This window comes from Trachemys scripta, chromosome 14 (genome assembly GCF_013100865.1).
Source record: "Trachemys scripta elegans isolate TJP31775 chromosome 14, CAS_Tse_1.0, whole genome shotgun sequence".
Lineage (NCBI taxonomy): Eukaryota > Metazoa > Chordata > Testudines > Emydidae > Trachemys > Trachemys scripta.
In genome coordinates, this window is record NC_048311.1 from 19,998,171 (window position 1) to 20,012,140 (window position 13,970).

A 13,970-nucleotide genomic window follows, 5' to 3' on the forward strand; every position below is an offset into this window, starting at 1 on the left:
CCTCATCACAGGCACTGCTGGATAGAACTGTCCTCCCATGCTCAGGAGCGGCCTCCTCACTCCATGAAGCTCACAGGTGCACACAACGCTGGCCACTGTGGGGCTGTCCTTACACGTACACTCTACTCTCTGCAAGGGCGCATCACTTCCCAAAGCAGATTGAAACAGAGAGAGAGAGCGAGCACAGGGCAGGGGACGCCTCATTCCAGCCACTGTCGAACCTGCTCCAGCCTAGGTCTCCTGTAAGGTTGCCCCAGCAACACCAGTTGCCCCAGCTCCACATTACAAGTCACTTTCATTCTTCCCATTTGAAATAGTTATTCCAAGCGGAGACTGTGCCACGTTCACCTTAGCAGCCCTGACATAGCCAATGGGACACCCCTAGAGCACAATGGGAGAGAGCCAGATACCATGGGCCACTAGGGTTCTTCTGGGTCTTAAGCAGCTATTAGCTGAAATGTCTCTGCTCCACCACCCAGTGAGGTCCCTCTCGTTGGCCTAAAGGCTGAACTAAGAAACATCCCCAGGAGCTAGGAGGTCAGGCCTGTGCGCTGTACCCTAATCTCATGGCAACGGGCAGAGGCCCAACCTCTGGATGCAAAGTTCCTACCCAACTGTGCTTGGTGGAGGCTGAGCCTCCATTGCTCTTCAGAGCAGCAGCACAGAAGCAAGGTGGCAGCTCAGCCTCTGCATGGTCCTCCCAGAGCTGGGACTTCTCTCTGCCGTCGCAGCAGAACGAGGAACAAAAAACGATCTGTGCTGAACCTGTGGCTAGTAAATCACTCCCTCGTTCGGAAGGGAGGTTCTCTGCTGGTTTGCTTTCTCGACTCCCCTTCTCCCGGGGGAGGCTCAGTGTTCAAAGCTGTCAAGAGAAATCAACAAAACGCTCTTTGCAAAACACAGCGCACGTACCGGAGTCGTCGGAGACGCTGGGGCGCTTGCTGCCGGACGGGGAGCGCATCACGTCCGCGCTGTACATCAAGTAGCTGTCGTAGTCTTCGCCGCCCTCGGCATCGATGATTGGGATGTCGGGGATGATGGGAACTGCGAGGGGCAGGCAGAGAGCGCCGTTAAACACCCTGCTTGTGTGGGGCCCTCCCATGCCAGAGGAAAACCACCCACCCAGATGCCATAGGGACAGGCATGTTAGCATGGACACAGACAAGTTAAAATGGGGAGAGGGAGGGAGAGAGAGTAGTCAAGCCCCACTCCCCACGCGCCCAGGCCAGTAGAAGCACTCACTGGACATTGGGCGCCTGGGCTGCGTGGCGAGGTTGATTGTAGCTTCTCGCTCAGGCCCCCAGCCGGCTCCATTCTTGGCCTTCACCGTGTAGCGGTACGGCTGCGACTCCCGCAGGTTTTCAATCAGAACCATGCGCTTCTTCGCCTCCTCAACCAGAACTTTCTTCATGGGCCCAAAGGGAACTGCAAGGAAGCACACACCCATCCAGCAAGGTCATCTCTCTCTCTCTCCCCACACACACACACACACACACACACACACACGCTAGGCGGCTTTGCTCTCCCATTTGAAAGGGAAAACGGCACAAAGGCCCAGCGACACCCCCCGCCCCACCCCGGCCTCTGCACACACGCACCCGCTCTTTTCTGTGGTCGCTACAGCTGCAGTGTCTGTCCTGTACATGCAGCTCAGTCCCTTGGCCAGCTGCCTAGCTGGTGTGCTCATGGCACTGTGGCAGTCCCAGCTCTTTTCCCCTCCATCCTCCAAGCTATCTGTTTCTCAGGATGTAACTCCACTTCTGGGAAGCTCCCCAAAAGAACCGGGAAATGGGCCTCCAGCAGCGGGTTTCCCAGGGCATCATCTCTAGACTGTTCAAGGTGAGACACATCCCCAACGCCCACTGAAGTCAGATGAGGTCAATAGGAGTTGAGGGTGCTCAGGATCTCACAGGACCATGTCCTTAATACTGAACTTCTGTCCTGGGCTCTGGCATCCCACCACCACCCACCTCCCCAGCAGCCTGTGCTCTCTCACTCATCGTAATGTGGGCTGCTCCCAACCCCAGTTCATGGCTCCGGGGTAGGAGCAGCGAATGACTGGAGACGGGTCCTGGCTGTTTCTGCCAAGGTCTTAGCCCGATGGAGACACCTCTACAGGACCATTCGGCAAGGGAGAGCCCTCTCTTACCATTGTCCTCATTGACAAGTCCGTAGCTGACTTCGTAGGCTGTGATCTCCCCGTTGGTCTCGGCAGGCTCAGCCCAGCTCAGCTGAGTCACAGTGGAAGAGACGACGTTGAAAGCCAGACGCCCAGGTTCGCTGGGAACTAACAGGAACGAGAGCAAAGAGGCGGGGTTGGAAACAAGCATGCGGGGAGGGCTGGATATTTCTGGGTGTGAGTGATGGGACATGACCAAGGGAAGTGTGGCTCAACTGACTCGATCCGGGGAGATCTCCTGACTGACTGCGGCACCACCACATGCTTATTTTACACCAGTTGCTCTGGAAGGTGCTGGAAAATGCATCACAGAGCCTAGGGTGTCTAGACCCTTCCAATATGCCTATCGCTGCCCATGTCCATGATGGGCTGTCTTCTCCTCTCCTCCAGCAATTTGGTTCTTTCTGATGGGCCCCTTGGAGGAAGGTATCTTGGTGGAAGGAAAAGTCTTGCCAGCCACAAACCAGAGATAGAAGGACACAAAAGATGCCATTTGGGTCTATTCCACCGCCACTCATGGAGGTGCAGTACACAGCGTTCAGAAGCACATTAACAAAGAGGATTTAAACGAAGTAGGCACTAGTGGTGGTAGATGTGTTCATAACTAGGAGCTGGGTGAAATTTTTAGAGCAAAACCTTTTTTGGGCAAAAAATGCAATGAAACATTTCATGAATTCATGTCGATTTTGTGTAATTGTTTTGGTAAAACAAATCCTAAACCTTTCATCTCAATACTTGAAATATGAAATGTTTCCATTTTTCATTTCCAAATGACTTCTTGTTTCAAAATTTCCTGTCAATTTTATTTAAAAAAAAAAAAATCAGAAATGTGTAAAAATGCTTGAAACCCAAGTGAGATGTTACATTTGGGGTCAAAGAAAATGCTTTGGTTAACCCCCAATTTTATTTTATTTTGTTCTTTTGATTTTTCAGAATTGCTAGTGAACCAAAAAATCCCGTATTCCTCTAGCTCCATTCAGAGCTTCATAAAACGTCCGGCTATCATTGGGCAATAGGAATCCTGTGATCAATATTTCAAGTTTCCATTTGTTTGGGGCCTTCTGCTTTTTTGTTGTTTTCCTGGCAAGATTTAATAAAACAGCCATCCCCGGCTACTGACCGGGGCAGTACAAGATGAAGTAAGATGTTCAGATTGGTACCCGGAGAAGCAAATACTCTTCCATTTATGAGGAGCTGAGCAGCTCTTGGACCTATAGTCCTTTGTAACACACACACACACACACACACCATGTTTCATGTTCATTAACCAGTTCATCCCCACAACAACCCTGTGGGAACAGCAGAGGAATATCCCCATTACCCCCAGTCATGAGAATGGGATAAAACACCTGGACACATGGGGTTTGAGTTTAATCACTTGGTATGGAGGGTGCTCGGCAGTTAAAAAAATGAGGCCTATAAGGGTACGTCTACACTGCACCAGGGAGTGAGTCTCCTAGCCCAGGTCCACAGACTCAGGCTAGAGTGCTAAAAAGCTTGATGTAGATGCTGCAGCTTGGGCTCTCAAGTCCGGGGGGGGAGAGGGGGGTTTGAGCTGTTTTTACGCTAGCATGAGTCTGTGGCCCTGGGCTGGGATGCTCACTCCCGGATGCAGTGTAGACATACCCTGAGATGTCCCAGCTTAGGACACAGGGTGGGAGAGGTTCAGTGACTGGGCCAAAGCCACAGATGGCACCCATTTCAGAGCTGGTAGCAGAAACTCAAACGCTCCTGGCTCCCAGGCCTGGGTGCAGACCACCAGATTGTGCCTTTTAAAAGATCAGGTTGTCCTGCAGACATTTCCAATGAGGCATCAGCCTTCAATACGTGGGACAGGGTTTGGTGTCCTCTGGCCCCATCAGCTGGTCACTAGGATCTAATCCCCACAAACACCAGGTGAGCCTGTGGGAACAAGCCAGGGGGAGCAGCTCACCGTCCTCCAGGGTGCGGCAGTGGGTGATATCCGAGTAGGGCCCCTCGCCCATGTTGCTGTAGGCGCAGACCTGCATCTCATAGTCACAGTAGGGGTATAGGTTATTCAGCTCTGCTGATGGCACTGTGGAATTGATCAGCCTGGCCTCCGACTCAGGGTCCCCTTGGATCCAGTACTTCACCTACCATCAAAGGGAAAACCATAAGTACTTCTCCCCTCCCCTGTTCTCCTTCAGTTCCTCTTCCCAGCCACTAAGAGCGATTATAAACCAAGTGCAAACTTCATGCAACCCGCTGCTTGGGGTAGTGAGTGTTATGCACAGCAGGATGCAATGGTCAGAGAAGACCCATGCACCAATGAAGCTCTATTTTGAGAGAATAAGTGGTGCACAGTCTGCAGAGGGGGGAGTTTCACCCTACATTCAACACTGACCATCTAGTCCAGTCCACTCCCAGCGTGGGATTGTTCCCTCCAGTACATTTTCTGGAGCTTTGCCTTGGCTAGTTCTTTCTGTGCTAAGTGATGGAGTTTGCCCCAGTTTCCCTGGCAGGAAGCTCTGCCTGCTAATCCCTCATGCTCCTAGCAACACCCAGTGAGAACACAGCAGCCTTTCCCCGCTGGAGAAATGTAACTTCACATCTAAGGGAAATACATCTGAGTCCCCAGGGGGCTCCGCACCAGGAAACTTAGAAAGGGCTCTGGCACGATTAGCCGCTGCTGCTCAGGGGAGAGAGGCGGCAAGGGCAGGTGCTGCAGGTCGAGGTCCCTGTGCTGGGGCTAAGGACTGTGGGCTATCCGTGTCGGGACATGCATCAGGGAAGGAATGAGGTGCAGTGGCTGAACTGGAGAGAGGTGGGGAGGGTTAGAGAAGCCGGACACACAGGAGCTAAGGGTCGAGTTCCTTGACAAAGGCGAGGAGGGAAGATTGGCATTACGCCTGGCTCTCCCCAGCTACGCGCACTTTCCCTTCCACAAGCTCGAAGGCCACCCCAGCCCCACCCACCCCCACACCAGACAGACAGGCTCCATATGAGAGGTAAGCCCCTGCTGACTTTCCCTTACTGGACTTGAATAAGATTTGATCTGGTCGTAGAGAATCCACCCAGGACATCCATCAAGCCCACGATGCCCTCCCACCTTCCAGCACCTTCTCTCCCCTCCCCCGCAGGATGAACGATCATTGGACTGGAGTGGCCATGATGCCCCAGGATGATGGGCTGTCCATGCCCACCCCAGGAACCTGTTTAGCCCTTACCTGGTACCCTGTGGGTTTGCCAGGCGGTGGTAACCAGTTGAAGCGGATTTTCCTGGAGCTTAGAGCTTGGGCGTTCGGATTGAGCGGTGCACCCAGCTTGCCTCTGGGAGACTGAGGGAACTGGCCTAGGCCAATTGGGATCTGTATGCCATCCACAACCTCTGCAGTGGGGAGAGTGAAATGCCCGAGTGCATGAGTGACTATCCCTCAGCAGGACGGAGCGAGAATGGGACAACCCACATCACCACTTCTCCAGCTCTCTGAGGGCTTTACAGCCATTACTACATTAGCTCTCAAGCCATCCCTGAGGATGGGATCAGTGTTCTCTTCACTTCGCAGACTAACCACAAGGGGGCGAGGGATAGCTCAGTGGTTTGAGCATTGGCCTGCCCAGGGTTGTGAGCTCAATCCTCGGGGGGCCATTTAGGGAAAAATCTATCTGGGGATTAGTCCCCCTTTGAGCAGGGGGTTGGACTAGATGACCTCCTGAGGTCCCTTCCAACCCTGGTATTCTATGATTCACACAGAGGCAATGTGACACGGTCACACAACAAGTCAGAGCAAGAGTCAGGAATAGAACCCAGGTGTCCTATCCCTGAAACTAGCCACCGAGCCACACTGCCTCTTCTGTGATGCATGCGGGGCTTGTGCCGCAGAAATGAATCTGTGAATATGCCAGCTGCTTGGCTTGGCTTGGCTTTCTGGAAGCGTTTGGGCTTTTCTATTGTGCATTTTATGATGCTTCAATAATGGTTTCTCCTTTAGATCACAGTTCCATGAAGCCGCTACGACAGTGTCAAGTACATACCTAATAATTACTTTGTCACTATCTACCCAACAAGTGAGGAGAATACACAACTCTCTGATACGGCCTGTCATACAACCCATATAGCCTGGCTCATGCGGGAAGGGCCACTCCACATGTGGTTGCACAGGTATCTAAACCCCACGGAGCCCCATGGGACTAAAACATTAATGGTGCAGACAGTACTACGTGGTTTATCGACTCCCCCAAAACACACTGCTACTTGCATCCAGATCCGCAGGGAAAGGAAACAAAGGCCTGGTCCCCACTAACCCCCCACTTCGGACTAAGGTACGCAAATTCAGCTACGTTAATAACGTAGCTGAATTCGAAGTACCTTAGTCCGAACTTACCGCGGGTCCAGACACGGCAAGGAGGCTCCCCCGTCAATGCCGCGTACTCCTCTCGCCAAGCTGGAGTACCGGTGTCGACGGCGAGCACTTCCGGGATCAATCCGGGATCGATTTATCGCGTCTAAACCAGACGCGATAAATCGATCCCAGAACATTGATTGCCTGCTGCCGGACCCTCCGGTAAGTGTAGACGTACCCAAAGAAACCAATTTCACTTCGGTTTGCAATTCACATGATCCATCTCCTCCCAGTCTCTGGGACTGAGATACCGTCTATGCACATGTCTACCACTAGGGGGAACCAAAACCATATCATTAAATACACCAGCACAACATGCAAAACCTGCAGACATATCTCCACAGCTAGAACATCAACAACCCCACAACGCACCTTTCAAGGTCCAGGGGTCTTACACGTGCCTGTCACAACTGGATGGTGCACCTCATCCAGTGCACTAAATGCCCAATAACAACTATGTGGGTGAAACCAGACAATCACTACGCTCTTGAATGAACTCACGCAGGAAAATGATAAAAGGTAAAAACAGCCTGTTACTTTTCACCAAGCCATCACTCTGTAGCTGACCTCTCAGTCCCCATCCTCAAAGGAAACCTGCACAACACTTTCAAAAGATGAGCTTAAATTCATTACTCTGCTAGACGCTAAAAATCATGGACTGAACAGAGACACTGGATTTATGGCTTATTACAACAATCCATAACCCACTAATACCCCCTTCCCCCCAGTGTCTGCCCCCCATGACTGGAGAGGTGTTAATGAACCACTTCACCTTGAGTGGTCCCTTGAAATATGTGTGAAATACTAATGCTAAACAATCTGTTCCACTTGTATGTAGCTGTGACGCTCCGAGTACCTTTCCCAGACCTGAAGAAGAGCGCTGGGTAAGCGCGAAAGCTTGTCTTTCTCACCAGCAGAAGTTGGTCCAGTAAAAGATGTCACCTCACCCACCCTGTCTCATTAACTACCCCAGGCAGTTGTCCGACTGGAGCTAGGACCCAGACCTGCAGCCTGCTGAGGCATCAAGGGAAAGGAGCGTCTCTGGTAGCTCAGGCCACACATCTGTACATGTCACTGGTGTGACACACTATAGTGATTACACACTTCACACTACTTTTCCTGGCCTAGAGTCATTCTATCTGCCAGCAGCACGTGGCACAAGAACTTGGCGATGCAGGAAAAGCACGGCTCACCGGTGGGACACCCACCTGGGTCAGTGATGGTCACCGTGGTCTGCGGGTATTTGCCGATCTTGGCGCCGTACTTGGGGTTGAGCAGATCCACGGCAAACTGTTTGAGCTGGCGGTTCTGCAGAAGGGCATCGATCTCGGTCAGCTCCAGCAGCTCCACCTGCACCTCCTTCTGCATCTCCCCAGGCTGGAAGACCAAGTCGCCCTCTGCGAAGACGTAGTCCTGGGAGAGGAGAAGAAAGAACATGCTAAATAGTTTATTACTCCCCAGCCACAGCATCCATCGCTCATTACTCAGTCCTTCCCCACACTGCATCCACAGGACATGGCTCATCAGTGTGCCCACCCCCTCTCCATCCACAGGACATAGCTCATCAGTATGGTCCCCCCGACCCTCTGCATAGCCATGGAATATTGCTCGGTACTGTAGCAGATTCAGAAAGGAACCCACATAGCTGTATTCTCATGCAATATAAACACAAAACACACACTCCCCTCTCTAGTGCTATCACTCCTGCAGTATAGTCTATATAGCAGGACCTCTGCAGGCTGACCCTGCTGCAGAAGGCTTTGCAGGACATAACCTGCACATGATTCCTGCTGGGGAACTTCCTGGTTTATCCCGGCTTTTCCAAACAGTCCATTATCACAAGCATGTCAGAAGGCTGGTCAAGATGACAGAAAGAGCAACATTTTTACTAGCCACAAACCTAGGCCTCCAACAGGCAAACCTGGTGGGACAGAGCTGGGAAGAGAATGCGTGAGCTCCTGGCTCCCATTCTGCGCTCAGACCTCTAGGTCACATCTCTCCCGCCCCGCCCCACCCCACCCCTCCCCGGAGTATATTCATTTTGACTGGGATCTGTCTCTGCTGTGGCAGCCCCTGTAATTACTGGTCCCCACTTGCTGGGTTTCATGCCACCATGCTCAGATCCACCAGTACCAAGGAGCACAGTCCTCACCTTGCCATGCTTCGCGGTGAGATCGCGAGTTCTGTAGGTGATCTGGGATTTTCCGTTTTCCATGATCTCCCGACGCACAGGGATTCTGGCCACCTGGTCGAAGCGGCTGTGAGAGTAGGCTGGCTGCAGAAAGGTGATGATGCTGCTGGCTGAAAGGAGTCAGATAGGTGGACCATGTGAAACAAACAAATATCTGATGGAGGCTTCTTAGAAACACACACACACACACACACACACACACACACACACTGAATAGAGCTGGGTTCTTTAAAGCCACCATACTGTCAAAGACATCAGCGAAGAAATTGTTGCAAAAAACCTGAGGATCCGATAGTCTCAAGAGTGCAGTTTCTAGGAAGAAACACCAGGAGGAAGGATGGAGTTGGGGGCATCAATCACGTAAAAGTTAAGAAAAAAGGGTGTGAAAGAGGAAGGTCAGGGAGAAGGAACCCCATAAAGGAACAGAGGAAATCTGGAGATATCCCTTCACGCCCAGCTAGAAAGTCTCTCCTAGCCTCATGACCGACGGCTTCTGCTGAAAGCATGAGCCATTTAAGTGGGGATGGGGGCTGCTGGCCAGGACAGCACAGGAAGGGAGGGACCAGCTGGGGGAAACTCTCCTTCCCTTCTTGTCTTCAAATCAAGATGATCTAGTTCAAACACAAATCACTGGGCTGGAGACAGGAATCTCTGGGTGAGGGTTTCCAGCCTGTGTTGTGCAGGAGCTCAGACTAGATCAGAATGGTCCTTTCTGGCCTTAGGAGCTATTAATCTAGGTTTGAGAATTTCTTATCACACGCCCCTCCGCCCCCTTCACCTTGCTCTTTGATGATGGTGATATTGACGAGCCTGCGTCCAATCGCCGCTGTCCCCATGGGGACCTCCATCGCCTCCACCTGCAACTGCTTCTCATCGTCGTCTTCTTCCCTGATGAAGAGTGGGACCCGGACGTCCACCAGCTCCACACCTTCCTGGAACTCCACCATCCCGTGGGCATCTGCGCAGGCGGAGAGGGTGAAAGGGCATAGCTGAGAGGGTCCCTCCTCACAAATCCTTATTTTGCCTTGGTCTATAAGCTCAACACCCGCCTCCTACCTTGGTCAGAAGTCACTGTATAGTAACCCGGAGTCACCTTCAGCTCATTGAAAGCCTCCTGAGAGACGTGTTTCTCCGTCACTTTCACGATCTCCGTCTTGGCCGAAAGGGGAGCGGTGAGCACTGTGTCCACAATCGTGTGGTCCTGCCTGCAGCCCAGTCAGGGGGAGGAGAGAAAGGAGTTCACGTCTTGCCCCGTTCTGTCAATCAGATGCCTCTGCCAACCAGCCATTCACAGCGCTAGTCAGCCATCAAAGTTTTCAATCAGCCAATACACATGTGCCATGCACAGACGAATGGAGAGACGGACAGACAGAGAGATTTGAACACTCCACCTACCTTTTCCCAGCATTGGGCTGCAACCTAGGGAAAAAAACAGACCAGCAAGAGTGAATAACCCCACCAAATCCCACTTGGGGTACCATGAAGGTCTCTAAGTATCCAGAGTCTGTCTATAACAGGCTAGAGCTATGAGAGCTGCTCCGCTGGCCCCAGCGGCAGAGCACCCTCGTGGGAACACTGAAGGCAGGAGTTCAAGTCCCACCTCTGACTTTTCCCTGTCACTCCAGTTTCTCTCCTTGCTCTTGTGCAATGCCCCACATATTGTGGGACGCAGCCTCAGTCGCTGGCTAGCAAGTGCCATGCAGGGCATCTCTCTGCTGTGTCCTCCAGAGCTGCTGACCCCCATCACTGGTCCCTACATGTCCTGCTGCTCCCTATGACCCAGATTTTCCAGACACCATAGCAGACGTGCCCAGGGATGTGGTTTACAGAGCGTTAACCTTGGGGAACGATTCTCCCAGCTGAAAGGAGGATACCACGTTTACAGGGCCAAAACCTGGTCCTCACTGCAGTCTATGGGAATTTTGTCACTGACTTCAGCAAGACGTGATTAGACCTGTAGCATTTTAGCACCATGTACGGAGCCAGAAGTAGCCCAGAGAGCCCATGGTGGTGCCTTTGGGGGCACGCTGGGAGGCCCCTGGCAAGCATGTGAATCCCTGGCATTCACATCATGGTACTGGGGGGTACCACTGCACCCGGGCTGCGGGGAAGGATTACTCCTCGGAAACTGCCCATGCAGAGTTTAGGTGCCCCTCTAGGTCAGAGTTTGCAGCCCTGGGTGCCCCATGCCCTCCTTTCTTCCCAGCACCCCTACATCCGCTCTGTCCCTGGGTCACTCACCTGAACTTGGTCTGCTGGAGTTTGTGGACACCGGAAATGTGCTTGTAAACATCGTTCAGCTGTAAGGAGCAAGAGAGTCTGTTACAGCCCCACAGGGACTCAGCACAGCAGGCACCATGCTGCCAGCAAACCGAGCAGGCTCCGCTCAGCCCTCTCCCTCTCCCACCCTCCTGCCCACCTCTCTGTACCACCCCAGCCAGAGAACCCAGGCCTCCCCCCCGTCCGTACCGCCCTCGGCAGGGACCTCCTTGGTAAGACGAGCCCTTCAGAATCCATGTCTGTTTCCATCCGCTCCCCAGCCCTGTTGGCTGCACCCAACCGGCCCCCTGCTTTCCTGGGCCCTAGGCACAGAGCCACAGCTCACACCGGCTGTACCTGGCTCCCTCCGCCCCAAAAGGCAAAGCCCAGAGAGCGCGGTTTGGCCCCTTACGTTCTCCTCCACCTCCTTGCGCAGCTGCTCACATTCCCGGCTGTCCGGTTTCATGAGGTTCTGGGTGAAAAGCCTGGCCAGTCTCAGCGAGATGCTGTAAGGAACTGGAGAGAGAAATCCCCGGTCAGACCCCCTCACTGTCAGTCGGAGAAACCACCCCGTGAACAGCTGGGAGTCAGGAAACACCAGGGCTTTGGTGGCCCACACCCCAGCCAGCAGCGCCCAGTTTCCAGGGCTCGGACGGCTCACGTGGTGCTCAGACCATCAGTTGCAGCAACCAGTAGGCGCCGGGCAAGACACAGCCAGAGCCCAAGGAAGGCAGCCGCATGAGGAGCTGTCTCAGCAGCCACTCTGGATGGAGGAGTAGAGTGATCATTTCCCTCACCACTCCCAAAGCAGCAGCAGGGAGAGCGGAAAGTTGAATCAGGCAGAATGTAGAGATGGGGCATCTGCTTGGAATAGCTGTTCTGGGCTGGAACGTCTGGGGATGCTCACGGTGGCGGGCCCGGGGGACCCTCGCAGTCACTGCGACAGAGAGGGGGATATACTTTGTGGGGCAGGCATCTATTCCTTGGGGGCGGGAGAAGAGAATGGGAAGGGGAGTCTCCTCACAGGGGTGCTGTCCTGGAAAAGGAGCTAACTGGGACCTGGGGATTGTGAAGGGCCAGGAGGAGACCCCAAGGCAGCCAAACCCTCTTCCCATCTGGCGTCAGTGGGAGGCCATGCACACACACACTCCCCCCCCGCCCCGGCATTAGCACTCACTCAGCTCCTTGGGGTTTGTGGTGGTGTGGGAGGAGAAGCCCGGCTTGTGGACATTGTTGTTGATCTTCCAGCGGACGGTGTCCCTGCCCTTCAGGGAGCCGCTGCGCACCATGGGGGTGTCCAGGTGGTCTGAAGCCATGAGGCTCTGCCGCAGCATGTAGTGATCCTCTTTGAACCCGACAGTGCGGCCTGCGGGGCGAGGGGGGAGCAGGTTAAAGCTCAGAGGGCTCCAAGGCTCAGACTCTGCCCTGCACTCACGCGGTGCTGGACTGACAGTCCCGCTCCGTTTAAACCACAAGGCAGGCTCCCCCAACGCACTGCCCTGCCGGGGAGCTCTGACTCCATGGCCCAGCTCATCCAGGGCCTCTCTGCCAAGACGCCAGCAAGGGACCCATTAAACCCTCCTCTCTACAGCGGCTGCAACCTCTTCCTAGCCCCTGTGGAACTTACCCCTCCCGAGATCACTGCCCCCAGGAGGACCTTCCAGGAGCCCCTCGATCCATCTGCTGCCTGAGGTTTGGTGCTTTGCTCTTAGGGATCGTTCTTGCAAGTTACAAGCCCAGGATGCCAGCGGCATCTGCCCAGAGCTGGCATGGCTCATGGCGGACCCAAGGGCAGTGAGGGTGCATCAGGCCAGCAGGACATCCTGCGGGTCCACTGAATAAACGTTCAGCTGCCGTGCTCTAGCAGCAGCCCCGGCTCTGTCCCGTAGAGAGCACACAGCTTGTCCAGTCTCCCACCAAGGCCACTGGTCTCCACTAAGAACCTTTGCCCAGCTGAGCCTTTCAGGCTCCTGAAGGGTTAACGCCACTTGGGGGTCTTGCTTCCGCCCAGCCCCTTCCCTTCCTATCCGTACAGGAAGCGCACCCCTCTCTGAAAGTGGTCCCCCTCCCCCCAGAACAAGGTACCTCGTGCACAGCAGGGCAGCAGGGCCAGGCAAGCCTAGGAGACAAAAATACAGAAATGGAGAGTCCCTCTGTGGCCAGGAGCTCCTCGAATGCTCCCTCCCGTGCTGCCGGAGAGGGTTAGATCAGCAACAGGAATCCATTGGAGGGGCGGGCCTGGATACAACTTGTGGGGTCTCCATGTGGGGTGGCAAGAGCTGCCAACCCCATGTCATCGTTCCCCTGGGAATGCTGAGGCCAGGTCCCTTTGCCTCCCCCTATCTCCGTTCGCCCCCACGCCATCCTGGCCTGTGCACACGACAGCACTAAGGGAGACGGCTGCAAACTCCTCAGCAGTGCAGGGCGAACCACGTTCGGAAAGCCTAGACGTCTGCCCGCTAAACCACAGACCAACTGCTGTCCCTTGTGGGCCAGTGTGTTTACCCTCAGGGGGACACAGCCACGGATGTGCCAGGACCGTTTGGCACAGGCCGGCTCCAGTCTACTTCCTACTGAAGCCACGGGCACAACTCCCCTCAGTTCCAATGGGAACTGGCCCCCTTTCCCCCCAGACTACAGTACATGCAGACCCTTTGGCTTCCCGGCTGGATCCACAAAGGCGCAGCGGGGCCTTTTGTAAAGCGTCTTCCGCGAGATGGGTCTGAGCGGCTGCTTTCCCATAGGTAGGATTTCAGTCTTCCGCCTCGGGTCACTCCCCTGCGTCTGCCACACCTGCCCCGGGGCTCGGCGTGCAGCCCCGCCCGGCGGGACCCGGATCTCACCTTGCAGCAAGCGCAGTACTTCCAGCACAGCAGCAGCAGCAACCCCAGGAGTAACATCAGGAAAATGAGCAGGGGGATGAGCCACAGGAAGCTTCCTGGTGGGCACTCTGCAACCAGCAGCAATAAACTAGCGG

At 54.3% G+C, this 13,970-nt stretch overlaps 1 protein-coding gene across 5 annotated transcripts in view; it reads right to left on the reverse strand.

Moving 5' to 3' along the window:
* The window catches only part of ITGB4 (integrin subunit beta 4), a 56,416-nt gene that overhangs the window by 11,163 nt on the left and 31,283 nt on the right, over positions 1-13,970 (reverse strand). For all 5 annotated transcript variants that reach the window (XM_034789894.1, XM_034789898.1, XM_034789897.1 and 2 more), the window contains exons 18-32: positions 13,837-13,943; positions 13,079-13,112; positions 12,171-12,359; positions 11,406-11,509; positions 10,976-11,034; positions 10,130-10,153; positions 9,791-9,939; positions 9,513-9,692; positions 8,696-8,844; positions 7,752-7,956; positions 5,368-5,528; positions 4,113-4,293; positions 2,150-2,287; positions 1,243-1,425; positions 913-1,044 (exon numbers count right to left, since the gene is read on the reverse strand). In XM_034789894.1, coding sequence (XP_034645785.1) covers positions 913-1,044; positions 1,243-1,425; positions 2,150-2,287; positions 4,113-4,293; positions 5,368-5,528; positions 7,752-7,956; positions 8,696-8,844; positions 9,513-9,692; positions 9,791-9,939; positions 10,130-10,153; positions 10,976-11,034; positions 11,406-11,509; positions 12,171-12,359; positions 13,079-13,112; positions 13,837-13,943 — 1,995 coding nt within the window. The remainder of the gene's footprint in view (positions 1-912; positions 1,045-1,242; positions 1,426-2,149; positions 2,288-4,112; positions 4,294-5,367; positions 5,529-7,751; positions 7,957-8,695; positions 8,845-9,512; positions 9,693-9,790; positions 9,940-10,129; positions 10,154-10,975; positions 11,035-11,405; positions 11,510-12,170; positions 12,360-13,078; positions 13,113-13,836; positions 13,944-13,970) is intronic.